At 34.2% G+C, this 24,645-nt stretch overlaps 2 protein-coding genes across 2 annotated transcripts; both read right to left on the bottom strand.

Annotated features, from left to right (window-relative positions):
- Positions 1–271: 271 nt before the first annotated feature.
- On the bottom strand, positions 272–1,669 carry LOC132638314 (GCN5-related N-acetyltransferase 8-like). Its single transcript, XM_060355247.1, has 2 exons — positions 1,307–1,669; positions 272–696 (listed from the first exon to the last, which is right to left on the bottom strand). The coding sequence occupies exons 1-2, from the start codon at positions 1,639–1,641 to the stop codon at positions 375–377; spliced, it is 657 nt and encodes a 218-aa protein (XP_060211230.1). The 5' UTR covers positions 1,642–1,669; the 3' UTR covers positions 272–374.
- Positions 1,670–3,672: 2,003 nt separating this feature from the next.
- LOC132635659 (rhomboid-like protein 11, chloroplastic) lies at positions 3,673–7,747 on the bottom strand. Its single transcript, XM_060352136.1, has 7 exons — positions 7,506–7,747; positions 6,623–6,744; positions 5,823–5,908; positions 5,608–5,648; positions 4,939–5,105; positions 4,731–4,793; positions 3,673–4,106 (listed from the first exon to the last, which is right to left on the bottom strand). The coding sequence occupies exons 1-7, from the start codon at positions 7,672–7,674 to the stop codon at positions 3,933–3,935; spliced, it is 822 nt and encodes a 273-aa protein (XP_060208119.1). The 5' UTR covers positions 7,675–7,747; the 3' UTR covers positions 3,673–3,932.
- Between the last annotated feature and the right edge of the window lie 16,898 nt (positions 7,748–24,645).

Genomic DNA, 24,645 nt, shown 5'->3' with positions numbered 1-24,645 from the left:
AATTATGATACAGTAATAGTTTACAATTCAAAATGTTATAGTGGTTAATGAAAAATATTTTTTGACTCTCCAAATTATAACTAGGACTAATAAGAATTAAGATGGGAGTATTATTTCTCATCCCGCAACAACCACAATGCATCAAAAAGCATATTTCCATTGAATAGAGAGTTGTTCCTTTAAAATCTCAGATTGGAAAAATGAAGAGATGGAAAATTAAAAAGAATGAAAACAAGAAACGTGGTTAACTAGTCAAAAGCACATCAAAATGTAGGAGAAAGCATTTTTTTCCATTTCATCCATCTCCAGTCTAACTGAAACAAGCATAACTAATAGTACTCCACTAATAGAAAAAGGAAAAACAGGAGTTGATATCAACCAGAGATGTTGGCACACTGTTGAAGCTTCTCTCCATACAATTTATAAAGTCTATAATCACTAACATAATAAGCACCCATTTTCTCATAAAATTTAATACTCTCTCCATTCCAATCAGCCACAACCCAATCAACCATCCCCATTCCCATTTTTGCAGCAACTGATGCAACAGCAGAAAACAGCATTTTCCCAAAGCCCAAACCCCTATAACACTTCCTCACAAATATTTGGTCCATATTTAAACCTGGTTTCTCAAAAAACCCATTGTAGCTTGGAAAAACCAGCACATGACCCGCTACATAAACATCGTTTTCAGACCTGCAAGTAGAGGTGGCAAAATTAGTCCATGAAAACATAATCCGCCCATTTATTAGCTTAGTCCATTCATAATTGAGCTGATATGTAGCCCAAATTGACTCATGAGAAATTTTGTCAAAATATTTTCAATTTTTGTTTGTTTCATTTAATATGTTATATAAATATATAGAACTGTAATAAAGAAAAATAATAATTTTTGAGGTACTAAAAAATTACTCCCTCCATCCCAAAAGGATGGACACTTTTCGCTTTTCAAGAGTCAAACTTCTTAATTTTGATCGTGTGTTTGAACATATAATTTTTAACTTTTAGAAATAAAAGTTACATATTTGGAAACTACGTAAAAAGTACTAAGTTTCCATAATTAATAATTTAAAATATTTCATAGACATAAAAAATTACGGTAAGAATAACTCCTTTGACTCTCAAAAAGGAAAAAGTGCTAATTTTTTGGGACTGAGGGTGTATAAAAGAACCAATAAAGCAATTAGTCAAACTTATAATAAAAAATAAACGGGTTGGGTTATGTCCCGCATTTTAAGCTCATTTCAGCCCAACCCATTAACTCTAACTCATTTTGACTCGTCACTCGCTCATTTGATACCCTTACCGGAAAGTGTTTGATTGCGGGTCAAGCATTGAGGCCTTGAGATTGAAGTTGTTCTTGATGATAGGGTTAAAACTGAGGTCTTTGTGGGGAGTTATGGGAAATGGGTTGGGTGAAACTTCGAGGATAAGGGCAGTGAAAGAATGGAAAGGTGGGGATTTGAATAAGGTGTTGGAAAGAGAGGTTTCTGTAACGGTGAGGTATTCTGTTAGGTTATGGTAATTAGCCATTTGAGTGATGAGTTTGTGAAGATGTGGAATGTCGTTGTTTGGGACAGTTACAAGGCGGATTCTGGCTGAGATTTGGTGGGTGAAGGTGGAGGAGTTTTCTTGATCCATATGTGATTGATTGTGGTTGACTGGTAAGGAAGAAGAAGAAGAAGAAAAGGGGGTATTTATAGGAAATGGGGAAGGATTGCATGGCAATTACGTGTTGATATTCACTGAATTTGATTATGGTAATAAATGGGGCTTTAGCAGCCGTCAGAGCGACATAGGGAATTACTAGCCCGTTTGACCAAGTTTTAAAAAGTGAAAAGTTCCAAATATAAACTCTAACTTTCTAATTTAGAGCAGATATACCTCTCGTTAAAAAGTGATGCATATATATGTTTCTGCCGTTACACAAATAGTATAAATATACCCTTTTCGCTGACAAAATTATAAAACAAATCATTTAGCTTATTTATAATTAAAAAATGTCGCGTGGCTTTAAAAAAATAAGTATGCATATTGTTTTTAGTAGACTTATTTTTTTAAAGCCACGTGGTAATTTTTTTTCAGGTGGATCAGGTCTGGTTCATTAAAAAAAAGGGATAAATTTATTTCTTTTTAAGCCAAGGAGATATTTTTCAAAAACGAATGAGACAACCCACTAGAAAAAATTATCTCTTAGGCTTTAAAAGAAATAAGTCTACTAAAAAAATAGGTAGACTTATTTTTTTTAAAGCCACGTAACATTTTCTTACTTAAAAGACAAGCTAAAAGATTTATCAAAAAAAAAAATGGACAGCAAAAAGAGTATATTTGCATCATTTGTGAAACGGCAGAAGTATATTTGCACCATTTGTGTAACGGTAGGGGTATATATGAATCACTTTGCTAACGAGAGGTATATTTGCACCTTTTTCCTTTTTAAAACCAGCTTATTTTAAAAAATATTTTTTGAAAAATGCTTTTGAAAAAATATTTTTTTAGTGAAAAAACTACTTCAATTTTTTAGCTTCTAAAAAACAAAGCTATTATTCAAAAACACTTATTTTTCTATCAAAAGCTTAACAAAACACCTCACTTTTTAAAAATAATTATTTATTTATTAAAAAAAAAAAAAAACTTAATCAAACAGACTATAAATTAGTATTGTGTCGCTGCTGATATTACTCCTCCATTTCTCGTTGGGTAGAATTTGTACAAGCAACATTTTAAAAAGTTGGTTCAAGGAGTCGATCTTCTTGCATTTTTTTTTTAATTTTTTTTGGGTGATTTCCAGTATCTTTTCCGTGAATTTCAGTATTCTTTAAATCTTATCTCTGCGTTAAAAATAATTATTATTCAATTAATTTACACACTCCGGCTCTTTTTCAAGTATAAGCCGGAAAATGAAATATGACATTTTTCTCACAAATGAAATATGACACTATGCAATGTCATAATGGGTCATTTGCGCGATGACCCTTCGAAGGCACTGATCTTTAATTTTTGGCCCTCAAATTGGTGGTCTTTAATTTTTAGCCTTTGTCTGATAACATAAGGTTTGGGGTTCGAACCCCGATTCAATCAAAAAACAAAAAAAATCACAAGACAGAGTTTCGTAGCAAAGTTAGGCCTATTTCGTGCCAAAGTTAGGCCTCATGCAGAGTTTTAAATGCCAGGTAGAGTTTTGAATGCAGAGTTAAGGTGCAAGTGCCTTGCGATTTTTTTTTTTTTTTACTGAGCTGAGATTCAAACTCAGAACCTCGAAATATTAAGCGAAGATCAAAAATTAAAGACCATCAATTTGAGGGCTAAAAGTTAAAGACCAGTGCCTTTGAAGGATAATCCGCACAAAAAAATGTGTCATAATCCAATGCATATACATGTCCTTGACAACTTGGCCTAATGAAGCGAAAAATATAAAGAGAAGAGCAACTAGAAAATTCTTACTACAGTTTTGTGGCTTAAATGGGAGATTTTATAACTAAGGAAGAAAAACTAGTGACGTTGAGGAGGGAAAACTATGTAATTGCTTTTTAAAAACAATTTGTTTTTATTTCTAAAATACATGTTCAATTTGATCAAACATTAACCCCTTCAAAGATTCCCCCGATAATTCAGTAATAGTACGATCCACATTTGTGCAATCTGAAGATCAAACAAGCCTATGACAATGTGTTGGCTAACTGAACAAAACAATTACCTATCCATGCTATAATACTCAATAGTTGAGAAAATCTATACACCATGTCAAATCTGATCATATATTGATACATCCTATCAACACAAAAATCACCAAAAATGTCCTTGATAATGTTCAGTCTACTAAAAATTCTGCGTAAAATGCCTTTGTTTGTCGTTGAACTGATTTTCTTTACTCAATGAGCAATTTACTACATGTTTGTAAAACATCTTTCCTTGTTATCAACTCTTAGGAGTCACTTTTTACTGTTCCGTGCATCCGGTTCAGTAGAAATTCCACTCAGCAGCCATATCAAAGCAACACCAATTAGGGCGCCAGAGAGATGTGCAATGTGATTAACATTTTGTAAGGCAGACCCTCCATTAATACCTCCCGCTAATCCTGTTGAAGCTTGGGCTGCTTCCATCACCTGATATGCCGAGTTACAGCCATAGCAGAGGTCAAGTTACTTGGATAAAACATTAAATAGGAACTTCGGAAAAATAAGCAGCATTCATTGATTTTATCCTTATCATTAGAAGTAGTTGGTTTACCGGACCATCACCCCTGGGGTTCTAAAAAAGAACTGATTTTGTTGATAGAGCTTTTGGCTTTTTTCTACTCTAGGTTACTCCTTAGACAAAACAGAGTGAAGATAACTAAAACTGAATCTGGGATCTCTACTAGCTTCCCCCTCCCTGGTTTCTATTGCTCCGCTATAACTTTAGCACTTAAAAATGCAACGTCATCTTCTTGGATGAGATAAGGTGGGACAACCAGTCAATACTGAATTCAAACTTCAAGAAATGTCATTGGCCAAATATGGTATGGTAGTTAGAAAATCATATTGATTTATGGTACTCCATACTCTATCATTCAGATGAGGAATTTCATTTGAAACCAAACCTATCGTAGAGTGAACTATCAAGTTTTAGCTCCTTTAAAGATCAAAGTTTGTGACTAAATGGAAGAGAACTAGCATGATTTGAATAAGTAACAATGTTACGTATGATTGATTATTGTTTTAATTAGAAAGGAAAGAGCGAGGGTATACCCTTTCTATGACAAACTGGCCCAATACAAGTACTTCAAGTATCTTTCTCCAGTCCCAAGACATCTGCAACAAAAACCAAGATGGTTAGACTGGTTTATCAATCAAGCGCAGCAGTAAACTGACGAAGTATGTCAATCTACACACAGACACTGATATTAAACAGAGGCACATAGATAAATGCAATAAAAAAGAAAGATGCAGAAATCACCTTCACAAGTACACTAATAGCAAAGAGTCCGAACACTGCACCAGATGCACCAACAGACACAGCATTTCTTGGCAGAATCAACCACGAGACAAGGTTAGCTCCAGCCCCAGTTAATATATAAGAAAGCCACAATCCAAAGTTCCCTTCCTCCTCTTCAACGAGTTTTCCTGGGGGCTTAAAATAGGTTAACATCTACGTTTATCATCTGCTATCAAGTATAGTGAAAATTCATCCTTAACGAGTTCTCCAGAAAATGTTTTCCAATTTTTCCATGTTTGGTTAGTCAAAATTTTTGGAAAACAAGATCCTTAAAAATAAGGAAAATGACTTCCCTAATGGAAGTAGGGAAAACAAGCTTCATAAGTGACATTCCAAGTTTATTGTCTCCTCCCCACCAACCCAACACCCCCAACCCCCACCCATTGACCATCCCATCCCCGCCCACCCCGAACCCCACTCCCACTCCATCCCACCCCCATAGTGTTTTGCTAGATTACACATAAATGCTCTTGGGATAACATTCTTTTTGCTTACTTACCAAACACTAGAAAATAAGTAAGAAACCCACTTGTTTTCCAAGAAAACATTTCCCTTCATACCAAACACACCCTAAGTATAACAACAAAAACAACAACATACCCTAAGTATAACAAGAAACAGAATTCTTACCAAAAATATACAAAAAGAAAAGGTTACTTGAGAGGTGGTTCCTGTTGAGTGAAGTGCAGATGAAAAAAAGAAACAATTAGAAACATAAGTGATAAACAGATGAAGAGAGAAAGCAACTGATAATTGGATTATGTGTCATCAAAAAAACTGATAATTGGATTATGAATTTTTCACTTTCCATTTCTAGTAATTGCAAGAAGAGCTTAAATACTCACCAGTTAAAATGACAGAATGTCGCAGTCACAAACTGGTACCAATCAGGCCGATTGTGGTATAAGTATAATGCTTTTACTGCCTGAACCTGATATAAGCATTTTTTCAATTAGATCCCTTTAATCCAGCAGACAAGAGTAACATTATCTTCACAGAGTCCAGGTGGATAACACCCTTCAGATGGTCGAGTGGCACTATGGGTGTATTCGTGGTGGAGGAAAACATTTTTTAGAAAACCACTTCTCTTTTCCCATGTTCGGTTGCTCTAGAAAACAAGTTCCTTAAAAATGAGGAAAATGACTTCCCTAATCAAAGTAGGGAAAACAAGTTCCATAAGTGACATTCCAAGTTCATTGTCTCCTCCCAACCCACCCAACGCCCCCAACCCCCAACCCTTAACCATCCCACCCCTGAACCCCACTCCCCAACCCATCCCACCCCTATAGTGTTTTGTAGAGATTACATATAAATGTTTTTGGGATAAAATTTTCTTGCTTACTTACCGAACACTAGAAAATAGGTAAGAAACCAATTTGTTTTCCAAGAAAACATTTTCTAGGAAAACATTTTCCTTCGTACCCAACAGACCCTATGTTTTCAATTGATCATCTCTCGTCATGCCACCACAACCACCCATGTTCAATTGCACTCACCAGTCCTAAGCCACCTCACCAGGGTTGGGTGCATTTTTAATAGCATACAGGAAGAATCATTAAATATATGTTGTGCCAATTATCTTCATGCAATCGAATTAAATATATTCAACGAAAGCTGCAATAAGGGGGAAACGCAAACTCCAAACCTGGAAGACATGATCTGCTACATATAGTACAAGGTTAAGAAGCAGAATCCAGAATATCCCATTGGCACGCTTCTCTGGCTTCTTTCCTTCAGGCTTCAGCATTTCTAGCTGTGAGGTCATATCTAATAAAGGTGTCATTTTTTGCAGCTTAAACTACTTCCTTAGCCACATTCTTCAGACATGTTGTTACATTAAAAAACACTCGAACAGGGAAAATACACGAGCAACCGATCCCAGATAAACTCAGGCCACATATGGCAATCTATGTAGAGTAACTAAAACTATGGAAATATCTAGATTGCCTTATAATTTTAGATAATACGGTCACACTAATTTTAGATGATACAGTCACACACTTCAAAACCTTATCCACCCAAAATAAAAAAGGAGCTGCAAAAGAGCTTCTTATCCAATCCTTTTCTTTACCACAGTAGCATTTCTCATGTTTGAATTGTCTATCTGATCACTAGAAATAGGACATGAAATGTGTATATTTCCTGGTTCATACATAGATGTGAAGGCATTAAAGACGCCCAAGTAATTCATACAACTCTTCAATAATCAATTCAACTGACACTAGTGCTGTTTTCTGCTCAAAAATCCCACATTGTTATTTATATCTAAAAGCCCATTGTATTTACAGGACCTAGGATCATTAGCACTTCTACTGTTAACTCTTTAAAAAAAAAATGTAAGAAAAAAGATACAGATTTGACTTTATTTTAGCTAGCAAAAGACAGTAGAGTCACCAAAAATAACCTAAAAACAAGAGATAGAATAGCAATTCTTGTCCTAAGTTGACTACCAATCAGTATACTTTGAGAGTGGAAATTTAATAAATAGCCATATATCAAAAGAAAAAGGAAAGAAATAGGGGTGTTACCAGAATCATTGAATTTACAGAGAAGAGGAGATAGAGTAATAGGTGAAATTTTGAGTTTAAGGGGAAGTTTAGGCAGAGGTGTAGATAGTGGCATGGCCATGGGCATCAATCTGTGGACATAAACATTGTGTTTGAACCCCAAATGATACTGAAGCTGAAGTTGTTTCATTGCCGGAAAATCAAGAATGTACAGACAGCAGCTGCTGGGGTTTTCATATGTTGTCCATTTATTTACACGCTGACGTGGTCTCAATTTTCACCTTGTTTAAGGACTTGTAAATTCTCCTTTACCCTTTCTGTCAATTGATTTTGCATTGCTTTACAAGTTGGTTTTTTTTTTTTTTTTTTCATTTTTACACATAAAATATTTAAAAATAACATTACACACCCTTATTATGAAGTGATTAATTTATCATGATATTTATATTAACTGGTGCATTTTTTATGAATTTGAAATGAGTAATCAATATTATGGACAAAATAGAAATAAAAAGAAATAATTTTCTCCTAATATACTAAAAGTGACAAGAAAAAATGAAACTCTATTTTTATAAGACTGGACAATTAAAAGTAATCGTAGAGAATATATACGAAATTTTTTCATTTTCAAACCTAGATGATAATATATGATAAACTTCTGTTAATCCTCATTTACCTGACCTCTCTTATTTACGTCACTTTTTTTTCTTTTTTTCTCCCGCAATATGTCTTTAGCAAATAAAAAATTATTGAAAAATTATATCTCGTCAACTATTTTTCCAATAATTATTCATTCGGTAAAGATATTTTTTTCATAGATTGAAGAGCCTATTTGGCCTAGCTGTTTTGAGATTAAAAGCGTCTTCTTTTTTTTTTTGGGGGGGGGGGGGGGGGGGGGGGGAGCACTTTTTTTTAAGTAGAAGCAGAAGCATATTTTTCAGAAGAAGCAGAAAATTATTTTTGCAAAACAAAAATATCTCTACCATAAATACATATTACAAAGTATATCCCTCATTAATCCATTAATTTTTAATTAATAATTCTTTTTCTTATTTAGCTTTCACGTATGTAATAGACTTTTATAATTTATGGAATGATTTTGAATTTTATTCAGTTTGTAGATTTTTAGTATATTAAAATCGCTATGTTGATATTATATCAATATTTAATATTTTTAAATGTATTATATTAATTGAAAATTTTTAATATGTAATTTTAAATTTTAATTAAATAAAAGCAAAAACTTGATTAAAATATTTCATAATAGATATTTAAAATAATTTCTCTTTGTAAAATAATCTTGATCATAAACGTTCATTGATAATTGTCCTTTTTCGTAATTTGATACTTAAAAACACTTTCTTAAGAAGATTAGTCATACAAAATCTGTTTATTAAAAGCAATCAACAACACTTTTCAAATGAATTGGCCAAAAATAACTACTTCTCACCAAAAAGTACTTTTTAAAAAAAACACTTCTCAAAATAAGCAGTTTTTAACCGCTAGGCCAAACAGGCATCTCAATTTTAAATTTTGCATAACATGATAACAATATTGTTGAGAAAATAACACTGTATGACAATTTGAAGAAAATATTCAACTGGATTAGCCCATGTTTATTTTTTTTTACCGCTCTAGTTGATGTTTTTACATGTGAGAGAAGCGAGAGCCGGGCTGAGCACTTTCTGAGGAACCTTGATGTTGCTGTCGCCGGGGGTTGCGCCAGTGAACCAGATCTAGGGTTTCGGTAAACCTTGTTGTCGTCGCCGTCACCGATGGCTGAGCGCTTTCTAAGGAACACTGTCGTTTCCGTCGCCAGTGGTTGCGTCGACGAACCAGATCTAGGGTTTCGGTAAGTGTTTATAAATACATCTTATACACTATTATACACATTTATACAGTAGAAGTGTGTATACACCTCTTATAAATTATGTTAATCCCCTCTTATGTATAAACCCCTCTTGTATAAGTGTGTATGATATTATATACTAGTCTTATACATTATTATACACTTTTGTACAAGGTTGGCAATCATTGTCTACAATAGATGTGTAAAGTCGTATATTTTTGTATACTGTGAAAAAGTGGCTATACGAATGTAAATTAAAAATATGACTACGTGAATGTAATTTCTTATGTTGGATTATACATTATTGAATGTTCTCTAATTTTGTTTGGCTGCATAAGAAAAAAAAATTGTTGCATCACTTATGCAACAGTTGTTGGCAGTGGTAAATAATAGCGGTATTAAAGTTATGTGACAGCCTACGTATTATTCCCTCCGTCCCAAAAATATTGGACATTTCGCTTTTTGAGAGTCAAATTTTTTAATTTTGACCGTGTGTTAAAACATAGAATCTTTAATTTTTTTTGAAATAACATTTACATATTTGGAAACTACGTAAAAAGTACTATAAGTCACCATTATTAATAATTAACAATATTTAAACAACATATGAAAAAACTACGGTCAAAGAACAACTCGTTTAACTCTCGTAAGGTGAAAAGTGTCAATCTTTTTGGGACGGAGGGAGTATTTATTAAGGTGGAATAAGAACACATATATTAGCAATACAAGGATTAACTTATACTGTTGGTATAGTTGCAAATCACGCTATCATGATATCAAATCATCTTGATCTCAATAAAAAAAAGTCATCTTATGGTCATATAAATTTTTTACTCCACACTTCTTCTTTAGTAATAATATTGATACTACTAGTTTACAAAAATATGTACAATTTAATGTCAAACGACATTGTCCAATCATCTTAATTACATGATTTGGCACCCACAAGCAACGCACGTGCCGAGAAATCACTACTAATAATCTTAGACACCAAATCAATCATCAGTAATCTAGGCCTAAAATTGACTTACTTGACCATTGTAATTACATTACAAAAAAGAAGACAATTGCCAAGAATTTTTTTTTGTTGCCGTAGCATTTACTATTGTTGCAAAAAATATTTTTGGATCAACTTTTTTTTGTTGTTTCATAAACTTTTCCCATAGGTTGTTATTGCAACGACGTGCAACAACTTTTTGTTGTTGTCAAATGTACTTTTTGCAACAATAGTCAATATATGGTAACAAAATTATATTGTTTGGCAACAAAAAAAATTATTTTTAAAAGTTTCATCATATATGTCAACAATAAAACTAAGTTGTTGCAAAATATTGATTTTTGCCAACAATATTATTTTTGTTGCCAAAGAGTTGTTGACATTTTTGTACTTTCTTGTAGTGTTATAATATTGTAAGGTAAATTTTGAAAATCTTGGAGAAAATGGATAGTACAGTCACCACTATGATTAAATATCCAAATTCACATACCATGTGAATACAAAATTAATGAATGAACTAGATTCATCTCTAACAACTACCAAAACTGAAGACTCATATTAGGTACATGGTGATGGAAAAACTCTATAAATACGAGGTTCCTACATTACAAAGTTTATATCATAAAGAAATTTTCTATTAGCTTATTATCATCACATTTAAAAAAAAATAAGTACTAGTAGGCTGTGTAAGGGTAGCAAAAAGTTGCTATCTAAAAGAGAGAAAATTTGGATGGCCAACAAGTGGCTTTCTCTAAATGACGAAACAACCTATTTAAGAAGGTCGTGAACTTGCTACCCTGATTGAAATTGGCATCATAGTATTTTCACCAGGTAAAAAAAGTCAATGATGATGACAATTTCAGCACCGGGTATGGTAGCAAGTTCACTTGCCTTCTTAAATAGGCCATTTCGGCATTTGGAGAAAGTACTTGTCAGTTATTTTGATTTTCTATCTTCTCGGTAGCAACTTTTTTGCGACCCTTACTCAGACTATTAGTACTCTTTTACCTAGTGAAAACAGATGATGCCAACTTCAGCTCTAGCTATGGCAACAAGTTCACTGATGTTCTTAATAGGTCATTTCGGGTTTAGAAAAGGGATTCTTAGTTCTACTAGGAAAAGTTTTTTTTTTGTTTAATTGAAATTATAATATTATTTCTTTTTGGTGTTGTACGTAAATTTTAATACAAATGTGAATATCATTTGACTTTTTATTTCAAAGAGAATGAGAATTGTGACAGATAACATTTGACAAGTAATAATCGAGAGCCCTTAATTCAATGGCTGACGTATAAAGCTTGGGGCTAGCAAACAAGTAATTTTCGCGAAAAAGGAAAATAACAAGATTGAGGTTGTGGTTAGTGGTTATTAGGGGAATCTTAGTAGCTAGTTGGTTAGCTACCCGAACTTCTACCTTATTTGTAAGGGTTCAATTCCCCTTTAATTCCGTCCAGCCCCGTTTCCGCTTCCAAAAAAGGAAGAAGAAAAGGAAAGGTTGTGGTCACTAGAGAATCTATTTGTTAGCTGTAATAATAATAATAATAATGTAACTTATTTTGAACAGAATAATTGGAAAAGCCACCCTTGATGAAATAGAAATTGTTTTTTTAAAACTTTAGATTTAACATTTGAAGGAAACAAAATCTAAAAGAAACGCTTCATGCGACTTGGGAAACTCCGGAGAACATCATATATAGGACCTGTCAAGGTTCATAAAATAAATTGATGGTATAGCAACTTAAATTTTTAAGAGATGATTATACACCTGTATTGAAACATATAGAGTTGCTGAGTTTGACTTGTCACTCGTATGATCCCAAAAATTGACCTCTTTGTCAAACAAGTTATTGATGAATTTGCTAAAATGGGATCAAAATCACATCAGAATTCTCACTCTCCAATATCAAGATCTTCCTAATCATATATCAAGACCTTCCTAATCAGTCTACAATCTTGACAAATGGCAAATGCCAAATACAGTCTCATCTCTCTATTACATCATCCACATATAACAATACCTTTCTATAACAGCCAAGTTTTTTCGAATTTTTTTTTTATGTTAAATTTTACTTCTCTATAATAGCAACTTACTTATAACAGCAACATCCAACTTTATAATCGTACGCTCTTTGTAAAATTACCCTCCCTAGAATAGTTATCTTCATTTCTCTTGGTAATATGATAATTAACTATTTTTATAAAAATAGAATATCTATGATTACCAATAATAAGTAGACATTTTGACCAAATATTTGATCCTTTAGTACACTATTTATGACAAATAATATTACATGATCATATAATTTTCATTATTTAAATATTTTCCTTCGCTATACAAAGTGTGATTAAGCTTAGAATTTGACAATGAAAAATAAAAAACTAGATTATATGTATCTTTTTTGCCTATAACGGTGAAGTATTATTTAAATGTCAATGTTGTTATAGGTGTATAACAGTCATTCTCTATAACGGCTAAAAACTTTCAGACACAACGATGCTTTTATAGAGAGGTTTGTCTGTATAAGAACCAGATATACTAGGGCGAATGTTTTTGTAAGCTAACTTAAACCTAATTTCTTTTTATTAAGATTAAGACGTCTGAATTTAAATAAAAATCTGAATGATTAAGATGTTGTATCTAGATCTAAACACCGAATGATTAAGACTATCTGTTTTACAACATTTGAATGTGCATAATATATTTATCTAAACATAACAAATACACAATTCAAATAAAAAAATAACTAACTATTAAAAAATAAATAGAAATCACTAATATTATTTGATTAAAAAAATGAACATTTATGTACGCTAATGGTAGTGGAGATGCTTTGTAGTTGTGATGGTGGAGGTAGTTTGTGTTGTAGTGACTGGCGCGATAGTAGTGGTGGTGGTGGTTGTGATGGTGGAGTTGGTTGATGTTAGTAATTGACGGTGCTATTGGTGGTGGCTAAAAGATGTGTGGTGGTTGACGATCGTGTTGGTGGTAGTTGACGGCAGTGCTAGTTATGATGGTAGTGGTGGTTGATAGTAAGGATTGACCACAGTGGTGGCAGCGGCGATGGCTGTTAATATAATTATAATGATGGAAGTGGTAGATGTGGTAACGACTGGCAGTAATGGTTATCAGCGGTGGTGGTTGCCACTGGTGGTTGTGATGGCTGTGATGGCAAAGGTAGTTGGCGATGGTAGTGATAGTTATGATGGAAGAGGTTGTTAGTGATAGTGGCATGGGAGATAGTGGGTTGGGGATGGAGAGTAGGTGGTCAGGCGAAGGTGAGTGGATGGTCGGGGGTGGTGGGTGGGGGTTGGTGGGGGAAAGTGGTGGTTGTTCCATATTAATATACCTATTAATGACATTAGTCTGTTTGGCCTAGCGATTTTGAGGTCAAACGAGCTTTTTTTTTTTTTGGAGAAAAAAAACCTTTTTTGGGATATTTGAGATGTTTGGTCAATTAGTAAAACTGCTTTTAAGTAAAGGCAAAAGCAGTTTTTCTGCGGTTAGGGATTTCTACTTCTTGAAAAAAGCAAAAGTAGAAAATTATTTTTTTCAAGACAAAATATCCCTACCATAAATACATATTACTACCAAGTATATCCCTTATTAATCATTAATTTTTAATTAATTATTATTTTTTAAATTATTTTACGTAGTATAAAGCTACCTTTCACGTATGTAATAGAGTTTTGATAATTTGTGGAATGATTTTGAATTATATTTTGGTTGTAGAGTTTTAGTATATTTAAATCATCGTGTTGATTTTATATCAATATTTAATTTATTTATTTATTTATTTATATATGTATTATATTAATTGAAAATTTTGATATGTACTTTTAAATTTTAATTAAATAAAAGTAAGAACTTAATTAAAATCTTTCAAATTAGATATTTAAAATATTTGTCTCTTAAAATCTTGATATTAAATGTTCATTGATAATTGTCCTTTTCCGTAATTTGACATTCAAAGGCACTTTTTAAAGAGATTAGCCAAACATAATCTGCTTATTAAAAGTAGTCAAAAGCACATTTTGAATGAATTAGCCAAACACAAATTGCTTCTAGCCAAAAAGTACTTTTTGAAAAGTACTTTTCAAAATAAGCAGTTTTTAGCCGATAGGAAACAAGCTCTGAATATATTTGGTCATTTGTCAAACATTCTTCAAAGTGGTCATATCGCATTTACGCTTCGTTTATTTTTGACAAGATATATTCACCTTATCTAAAACTCATTAGACATTTCTAATTTTCAAATTCTGTTGAACTCCATTGAAGATCAAACAAATATTACCTTTAATGATGAGTGGAAGAACCACCATTTTTTTTTGCCCTGCTTTTTTAAGTTTTTGATTAGAGTCGATGTGAACTTTAGATAAGAACTTGTCCAATTTATCTGCTGGCCTGGTGTCGGTTATAGGTTATGGGATAATGATACATGTGGCCGCTTTTAGGGACCCCATTTAAACTATATCCAAAAAATTCAAAACATTTGAAATTTTGCCTGATTTAGCACACTATTTAAACTATATCCAAAAAAATTAAAAATATTAGAAATTTGGCCTGATTTAGCAAACTTCAAACCGCTTCTCCTCCTCTTTAGCTTAGCTAGTCCCTATTACATATCAGGTGTTAAAAATTAAACGAGCGATGCAGCAGAATTGATTTGGATGCACGAACACAAGAACAATAATGCAAGAAAGCTATAAAAGTAATGAACACAAGATTTACGTGGAAACCCAAGACGGGAAAAATCACAGGGCATGAAGCGCAGAGAAATCAACTATAAGATGAGGAGGACAAAACGATTTTAACAGGGTGTCGAAGCACAATGAGGTTAAAGAAAACGAAAGATTACAATCTCTCAACGAAAACTCTCTCTAACCTAAGTGTGGAATATAGTCTTGTGTGTAGTCTTGATAGTCTTGATAGTTGTTCTCTTTTTCTTGATTTTCTGGCAGAAAATCTCCTTTAAATAGGGGTTGAAGACGTTCGAAATCCCAGTTGGAATGGGACAAGCCAGTCGAATCCCAGTTGGAATGGGACAATTATCGAATCCCAGTTGGAATGGGACAATTTCGTGAAACCTTTTTGGGACATATTCTAACAATCTCCACCTTGGACCAAAATACATCAACGCCAACACTCGTTACCCCATAAAGCCCCGAAGGGCAATTTAAGCATGAAGAACACCAACTAAGTCTAAGCAATGCTTAAACTTAATAATAGCAAGCAGCTTGGTTAACATATCTGCGGGATTCTCCGATGTGTGAACTTTCTTTACCACAATCTCCCCTGCAGCAATAGTATCTCTGATAAAGTGGTATTTAACGCTAATATGCTTGGTCTTCGAGCGATGAGAATCAGCCTTGGTAAGATGAATAGCACTCTGGCTATCAAAAAATATAACGATAGTACCCTGTTGAACACCAAGATCAGTAAGGAGACCTCACAACCATGTAGCTTCTTTAACACCTTCAGTTATAGCGATATACTCAGCTTTAGTAGTAGAAAGGGTTGCAATAGACTGTAATTGTGCTTTCGAAGAGATAGCACCAGAGCACAGTGAAAAAATGTAATCAGAAATGGGTCTCCTACGATCGAGATCACCACTATAATCAGAATCAACGAACCCAACAATATCATAAGACGATGCCTTGGCTCTATCAAATACCAAACCAATATCAACGGACCCTTTCACATAACGAAGAATCCACTTTACAGCATTCCAATGATCCTTTCCGGGATTATGCATGTATCGGCTCACCACGCTTACTGCAAAACTAAATCAGGTCTAGTGCAAACCATATCATACATAAGGCTACCAACAACACTATCATACGGGATAGTAGACATCCTCTCAATGTCCTCATCGGACTTAGGACAAGAGTCAGCAGACAATTTGAAATGAGCAGCAAACGGAGTAGAAATAGGTTTACAATCAAACATATTAAACCTATCGAGGACTTTGTCAAAATACTTCCTCTAAGACAGGTAAAGCTTCCCAGCTTTTCGATCCCTGTGAATCTCCATACCTAGAATCTTCTTAGATGTACCAAGGTCCTTCATCTCAAACTCAGAATTAAGTTGAGATTTTAACTTGTTAATCAAAGACTTGTCTTTAGAAGCAATCAACATATAAAAACAAGTTAATGAAGAAACCACCAGAAAACTATCGAAAATACACACAATTATCATACTTACTACGTGTGTAGTCTTGCCCAATCATAAAGGAATCAAACCTTTTGTACCACTGTCTTGGAGCTTGTTTAAGGCCATAAAGAGATCTTTTCAACCGACAAACAAATTGCTTCTTACCAGGAACAACAAAACACTCGGGTTGCTTCATATAAATTTTTTCTTCTAATTCTCCATGAAGAAACGCAGTTTTAACATCAAATTGCTGCAACTCCAAGTCAAAAAAAGCAACAATATCAAGTAACATTCTGATGAAGGTATGACGAACAACAGGAGAAAAAACTTCATTAAAGTCAATACCTTCCTTTTGGTGGCAACCACGAACCAATAAGCGAGCTTTCCATCTTGCTTCTTCAACCCTGGGAATACCATCGTTTAATTTGTAGGTCCATTTTGCAGTCAATGCACGACGTCCTTTGGGCAGCTCATATAACTCCCATGTATTATTTTTGTGCAAGCTTTCCATCTCTTCTTGCATAGCCACTAACCAATTTGAGGAATTAGGACAAGAAATTGCCTCAGAGTATGTAGAAGGATCAATTCCTTCGGGAATTTCTTGTGCAACTGTAAGAGCATAAGCAATAAGCCCATCATCATTAGTGTCAGCATATCGAGCGGGCTTCTTTATAACTCATCTCGATCTATCACGAGCAATAATATGATCATCCTCCACCTGTGGCTCGACGGGACGTGTGACACTAGTACTTGACTCATCAACAGGAGCCTTCTCGCTAGCTTGAGGAATTGTAGAAGAAATAGGGCCAACTTCGTGAGCTTCATGGCTCACTTCTATCTCCACCTTCTCACTGGCATCTTATCATCATTACCCATAAAGGAAACAACTGACTCTTTCCCAGAAGATAACATAGAGGCCTTATTAAAATTCACACCCCGACTCTGAATAATTTTCTTGGAGCTAGGACACCATAAACGATATCCTTTAGACTCAGAAGCATAACCAAGAAACATGCAGTTAACAGCCCTGGAGCTAGCTTCCCATCATTAACATGAGCGAAAACAGTGTATCCAAAAACTCTAAGAATAGAGTAGTCAATAGGATTACCAGACCAAACTTCTTTGGGAATTTTAAAGTCAATAGATGAATGTGGAGACAAGTTGACGAGGTAACAAGCCATAGAAATGGCTTCGGCCCAGAAACCACGGTCGTGCCATAAACCAGCATTTGAGAGCATATAACAGGCTCTCTCAAGTAATGTTCTGTTTATACGTTCTGCAACTCCATTCTGATGGGCTTATGAATAAGAGTCTTATGTCTAGCAATACCACAAATAGTGCAGAACTCATTACTACAGAACTCCAAACCATCATCAGTCCCGAGCTTCTAAATTTTTCGGCCAGCTTGATTCTTAACAAGGGCTTTGAATTTCTTAAAATAGGGAAACGCTTCACTTTTCTGTCTTAGAAATTAAACCTAGACCTTACGAGAAAAATCATCAATGAAAGTCAACATGTAGCGTTTTTCTCCAAGGGAAGGAACTTTGGAGGGACCCCATAAATCCAAATGAATATAATCAATAATGCCCCGTGTACGGTGTTTTGCTATAGCAAAACTAACTCTCTTCTATTTCCTAAAAACGCAATGATCACAAAAGTCAAGTTTACCCGTATCAGTTTTATCAAGAAGACCTCTTTTGCTCAGAATGATCATACCTTTCTCACTCATATAGCCCATACGTATATGCCATAAACGGGTGAGATCATTGTCCGATAATGAAGTAGAAACTGCTACAGATCCCGTCACAATTGAACCCTACAAGTAATAGAGAGTCCCACGTCTTGTTCCTTTCATCAAGGCCATAGCACCTTTTGAAACCTTGAGAACTCCACCTTCAGCTGAATATTTACATCCAAGAGATTCAAGAGTACCAGAGAAGTAAGGTTCCGTCTCAAGTCAGGAACGTGACGAATGTTTGTCAAGGTCCTGATAACACCATTATGGGTCCTAATTTTTACAGTACCAATCCCAATAACGTTGCATGAGGCATCATTCCCCATTAGGACAACACCACAAGCTTTCTCATATGTTGAAAACCTATCCTTATGAGGACACACGTGATATGTACATCCAGAATCAAAAACCCATTCAGAAGAATTTTTCTTATCAACGGAGATAGCCATCAAAACCTTTGGAATCACTTTCAACAACTCCTGCTTCAGCAGTTTTCTGCAGCATTTTGTTATTTTCTTCTCTCTCTAGTTTATTCTTCAAAGGAAACAAAGATTACAATCTCTCAATGAAAACTCTCTTTAAACTAAGTGTGGAATATATTCTTGTGTGTAGTCTTGATAGTCTTGATAGTTGTTTTCTTTTTCTTGAGGTTCTGACTGAAAATCTCCTTTAAATAGGGGTTGAAGACGTTCAAAATCCCAATTGGAATGGGACAAGCCAATCGAATCCTAATTGAAATGGGACAAATATCGAATCCAGTTGGAATGGGACAATTTCGTGAAACCCTTTTGGGACATATTCTAACATCATTACATCAAGCTCGCAGTGTAGGATGTCATAATATAAACCAACACCAGTCGTCTCCTACGTGGATTAAGTGGCCAATTAAATTGTGTCAGCTCATTTAAATTGTGTCAACTCAATTAAATTGTGCCAACTCATTTTAATTGTAAATTCACTAATTTGTAAATTCGTAGAGTTTTGACCATAAAAAATTGGGGCTTTTGGGCTGGTTGGATGTGCAATGAGGTGGCGCCCCCTTTGGTGTTGGATTTGCTTCGATAACGGTGCAAAAAGTGTCTAAGTGGAATAGGAATGACCCACCTGAAGTGTTTAAATGGAACAAGGGTCACTTTAGGTGCTTAAGTGAAAGAAGTGGACGACCACAGGTGTCGATCGATGGGTTTGGCCTATTCTAAAACATGAAGTGTACTTTACGATGATATAGATGTGGATATAATAACCTAGATTACCAATTAGGATTTTCTTTCAGTATTAAACTGTTATTATATGTATGAACTGAAGTTGAGACTATGATTTGAACTTCAAACCTTCAGTAATAACATTTCAAAATTTCAAACCTTGGGGTGAAAGTTTGAAGAGCTCATGTCTAAAGTTTAAAGTTTGATTCCACAGTAGCTAAATCTTACTAAATACGTTGTGATTTTGTCTATGCTTTAATAGTGATCCTAAAAGAGAATATTTCTGCAATTTGACCATTGAACTAGTAGATTTCTGCCCTCCCAAGTGGGTAGGTAACGAAAGTGCAAGCTGAAGTGCTTGCACACCATGCTTCTTTGAGGTCACTGTTTATATTTTGTCTCATTTAAAAAATATATAAAGATAATTCATTCTGTATATAACAGGACATTTATGTTACTGTTTTCGGACAACTTTGCTCATTATATTTGTATAGAGTTTGTTCATAAAACGATAGTTATTCGAAAACTTTAAACTATCGAGTCTAAAGTTTAAGGTGAACTTGAATAAAACCTTCGGGACAACTTTTAACAAAGTAGTCTAAAGTTTGGTCATATTTTTTTTATAGTTCTTCTACATGACCTTTAGACCATCATTTCCGGTAAACTTGAGTGAAACCTTCCGCTTGCAAGAAGCGAGAGATTATAATTTGCAAATTCTTTTTTAAAAAGGGACAAATATAAATTAAAATTAAAAAACACTTGATTAAATTTCTTTAATAGTGCATGACTTTACAAAGCCCAAACACTTACTTTTTAGGCGGGAATCGAACAAATAGTTGACCTTTAGGGGCATCATTGAAACATAATCAGTCTATAAATGTTTAATTAAATCTACTTACTCTGAAGTAAGTAATTGATATTTGAAAAAAAAAATATGAAGACTAAGGGTGTGTTTGGTATGGAGGAAAATGTTTTCTAAAGAAAATGTTTTCATGGAAAATGTGTTCTTCGAAAATAAGTGAATTTCTACCTATTTTCTCATGTTCGGTTTGTTAATGAAAAATAAGTGATTTTTTACTTTCTTTTTTTCATGTTTGGTTGATTAGTGAAAAATAAGTGAATTTCTTGCTTATTTTCTGATGTTCAGTTGGTTAATAGAAAACTTTTTTCGAAAAATCCCACCCAAGCCCCACGAACCGCACCATCCCACCCACCACAACCCCAACCACCCACCCTCCACCGCCCACCCCCCAATCCTATCGCCACCCAATCAACACCCTCGGACGCACTTCATCTTCACCCACCCCTACCCCACACCATCACCCACCCTAAACCCACACCACCGCTCCACTCAACCCCCTTCCAAATTTTCTATTTCATATATTTTATTTTTCTTTTATAAAAAAGGAGAATTTTTTTCTTACCTCAACCCAGCCCCACCAACCCCATTTTTTTATAAAAGTAAAATAAAATATAGAAGTAGAAAATCCGGGAGGGGCATGGACGCGCAGGGGGGTTGGTGGTTTAAAAAATCAAGGGTGGGGGGGGGGGGTGTAAAAAACCTAAAAAAATTTAAAACTTTTTTTTAAAAAAAAATTGGAAGGGGTTGGGGGGTGGAGGAATGAGTTGGGTGGTGTTGGGGGTGGGAGTGGTTGAGGTTTGGGGGGTGGGTGGTAGGATAGTGGTGGGGTGGTTGGTGGAATGCCATTTGTTGGACTAGTTTTCCCTATTTTCATTAGGAAGTCATTTTCCTCATTTTTAAGGAACTTGTTTTCCTGAAGAAAGTATTTTTCAAAAATTTTGACCAAACGAATATGTGGAAAAAAATAAATATAAGACCACTGAGAGAAAGAAGCAAAAATCTAGAGTTTGTTTGGATTGGCTTATAAGTTGGTCAAACCAGCTTATAAGCCATTTTTAACTTACTTGGATGTTTGGTAAAAATAGAAAACAACTTAAATTAAGTTAAAAAGTGCTTAAAATAAGCCAAAATCAAGAAGTTGCTCAACTCCAACTTATTTTGTTTTTTTGCTTAAAAGCCATTTTAGTTTAACCAACAACTTTACTCTTTTATTTCTTATATTTTCTGTTAATTCTAATACTCCCTTTACTTCTAAAACCCTTTAAGCACTTTTATCCAAACACATTATAAAATAACTTTCAACACTTAAAAAAATTATTATAAGCACTTATGCTTAAAAACCACTTTTTCCGGCTAATCCAATAGAGCTCCTATTACATTTATCAAGGAAGAAAGAGAGACGGAAAACGAGAAAAAGCTTATCCAAAACATGGTAGGTAAGTTGATCGAAACAATTAATTTGAAAACAAACTATTGAGCCTCAACAACTGTGAACTGTGCTTGCATATAGACAAAGAGTCTAAATATAAGCAGATATAGAGTTTTATGTTTTCATCAATCAAGTCCTAGAACGAAAGGCTTACTCTTTGACTTGTAGTCACGCTTAGAAACACTTCAAAGTTAGCCTTTTCAATTTCACACTTTCTGTCTCTAGCAGAATCTAACTCCAGTCTTAAAGTCTAAATTGGAATTGAATGCAGTTCAACTTTAGACTTTTGGAGTCTGAAGTTGATATTTGGCAGAGCCTAACTTCAAACCTTATTGCCTGAGTTTTTTCGTATAAAGTGTAAGGGAATTTTTGTTCGAATCCTATTCACTCATTATAATATAGCTAAAACTTTAAATAAGTTTAAGAAGCAATACGTTTTAAACAGTAAGATCACAAGCGGCTACTTGGTGTCATTTCTGGAGATATTAATACGGAATTCATCCAACGATGGTAATGATATTCCAAAGTCATTTTTTTTTTTAATAAAAAAACAACAAGGTCGTCTAACTTTTCATATATCACATTAAAAATCATCCAATTAATAGTTGGCAAGAAAATATAAATATTTAATTCAACTACATGGACTTTTTCTTTTTTCCGTCAGTCCACATGGCAATAAAACCCGACCGACCTAAACAAACCCATAACCCAAATTAACCCTTATTAATTTTACGGAAAAGGCTCAAATATGTCATCGAACTATCAGAAATGGTTCATTTATGCCACTCGTTGAAAGTTTGGCTCAAATATGCCACTGCCGTTACCTTTTTGGCTCATCCATGCCATTATTCACTAACGGTGGTTTTAAAATACTAGATATGCCACGTGGCAAAAATTTATTGGTCCACGTCACTTAAATCCGGAAAAGGCTCAAATATGCCACCGAACTATCAGAAATGGCTCATTTATGCCACTCGTTGAAAGTTTGGCTCAAATATGCCACTGCCGTTACCTTTTTGGCTCATCCATGCCATTATTCACTAACGGTGGTTTTAAAATACCAGATATGCCACGTGACAAAAATTTATTGGTCCACGTCACTTAAATGAAAACCAGCCAAAAAAAAACAAACAATGTTAAAAAATGCTTAGAAATCAAACTCATATATATTAAATTGTGGGTCGGGTCAACAGGTCAGGTTGGTTTAATTAGGATTTATTTTGACATTTTTTAACATTGTTTGTTTTTTTTTTGTGTAGTTTTTTTTGGGTGTAATTTAATATATATGAGTTTGATTTCTAAGAATTTTTTAACATTGTTTGTTTTTTTTGGCTGGTTTTCATTTAAGTGACGTGGACCAATAAATTTTTGCCACGTGGCATAACTGGTATTTTAAAACCACCGTTAGTGAATAATGGCATGGATGAGCCAAAAAGGTAACGGCAGTGGCATATTTGAGCCAAACTTTCTACGAGTGGCATAAATGAGTCATTTTTGATAGTTCGATGGCATATTTGAGCCTTTTCCGGATTTAAGTGACGTGGACCAATAAATTTTTGCCACGTGGCATATCTGATATTTTAAAACCACCGTTAGTGAATAATGGCATGGATGAGCCAAAAAGGTAACGGCAGTGGCATATTTGAGCCAAACTTTCAACGAGTGGCATAAATGATCAATTTCTGATAGTTCAATGTATTTGAGCCTTTTCCGTTAATTTTATTCTCTCTTAATTAAAATAGATTTTTATTTGCTCTCAAAAAATTTGACCACTCGTTTTATTAAAATCATGTCGTCTTCTTTTTCCTTCTCTCAGGCAAAGTTCATAAGGATTTTTTTTAACAACATTAAGTAAATGTAATTCTTGAAATCTAGTCATTCCTTCTAATCAATAAATTGGAACCCCGTCAATATTAATATCCCTTTGTTTTCTATAGGAGTACAATTTATGGATTTTTTAACGACATTGGGTTATGGATTTGGGTTGGGTCGGGTCTTATTGTCATATACTGAGAAAAAAAAGTTCATATAGACTTAATTAAACATGTCATATTTTGTTTGCCAAATATTAATTAGTGACTTTTAATGTGATATAGAAAAAATTAAGTGATCTTGTTGTTATAAAAAAAGAAACATGAAATTGAAATATCATTACTCATAATTGAGTGACATTTTGAGTTACTATCTTGTCATTTATGCTATTTTGCGTCATGTAAATAATTCGCCCTTTTGAAAAACAATAGCGAATTTACCTTAGGTGTAGCAACGTCATCGACCCTGTGTGAACATATTGGGAAAAGGGGGGACTCTTTTCAACTTTCTCATTCTGGCAAAATGGTCAACTAATAGGAATTGTTAGTCAACTCCGTACCAACTCGTAAGATCTTGTAGTCATAGAATGTGGTGCTTCTGCCACCTATTCTTAGCACAAACTTTAAGAAATTGAATTATTAAACCAATTGTTAGTTTACAGAGTTGAACCATTTCAATGCATAAGTCAGGATCCAAGCAAAAGGTCGGTCACCGCTCATTTGTGTTACCGCGTCACCCCTTCTAATAAATTTTAGTCCTTCTTCCTTCACTTTCTTACCTAATTATTCACTTTCTAACCTAATTATTCACTTTCTAATCCCTTCTAATAAATTTTAGTCCTTGTTTGACTTTCTACACCGATAGAGCAATCAGATATGGTATGACTACAACCACAGCGCCCAGCGGAGAAAAGGAGGGTAAAACAATGAACTTTAGACCGAGAGAGCAATAGGCCAATAGACACCTGTGAAAACCACAAAGTTAACACGTTGACTCAAGAGGCAGTATTAGAGCTTTAGGTATTCAAGATTTAAAGTTATAAAATTTGAAATTTAATCCTTTTAGATTAATAGATTTTAAATTAATACTCCCTCCGGATCAAAAAGAGTGTCCGCTTAGCCATT

Source organism: Lycium barbarum, chromosome 4, assembly GCF_019175385.1.
Source record: "Lycium barbarum isolate Lr01 chromosome 4, ASM1917538v2, whole genome shotgun sequence".
Classification (NCBI taxonomy): domain Eukaryota; kingdom Viridiplantae; phylum Streptophyta; class Magnoliopsida; order Solanales; family Solanaceae; genus Lycium; species Lycium barbarum.
This window is presented reverse-complemented; position numbering and strand designations above follow the sequence as displayed.

Excerpts from the sequence above, each read along its gene's own strand:
- LOC132638314 (XM_060355247.1), bottom strand. The coding sequence starts at position 1,641 with ATGGATCAAGAAAACTCCTCCACCTTCACCCACCAAATCTCAGCCAGA. Across the intron at positions 697-1,306 it reads CCGCAATCAAACACTTTCCG|GTCTGAAAACGATGTTTATG; the intron begins GTAAGGGTATCA and ends CTCTACTTGCAG.
- LOC132635659 (XM_060352136.1), bottom strand. The coding sequence starts at position 7,674 with ATGAAACAACTTCAGCTTCAGTATCATTTGGGGTTCAAACACAATGTT. Across the intron at positions 5,106-5,607 it reads TTTCTTTTTGTATATTTTTG|GAAAACTCGTTGAAGAGGAG; the intron begins GTAAGAATTCTG and ends TTAAGCCCCCAG. Across the intron at positions 4,794-4,938 it reads CTATTAGTGTACTTGTGAAG|ATGTCTTGGGACTGGAGAAA; the intron begins GTGATTTCTGCA and ends TTTTTGTTGCAG.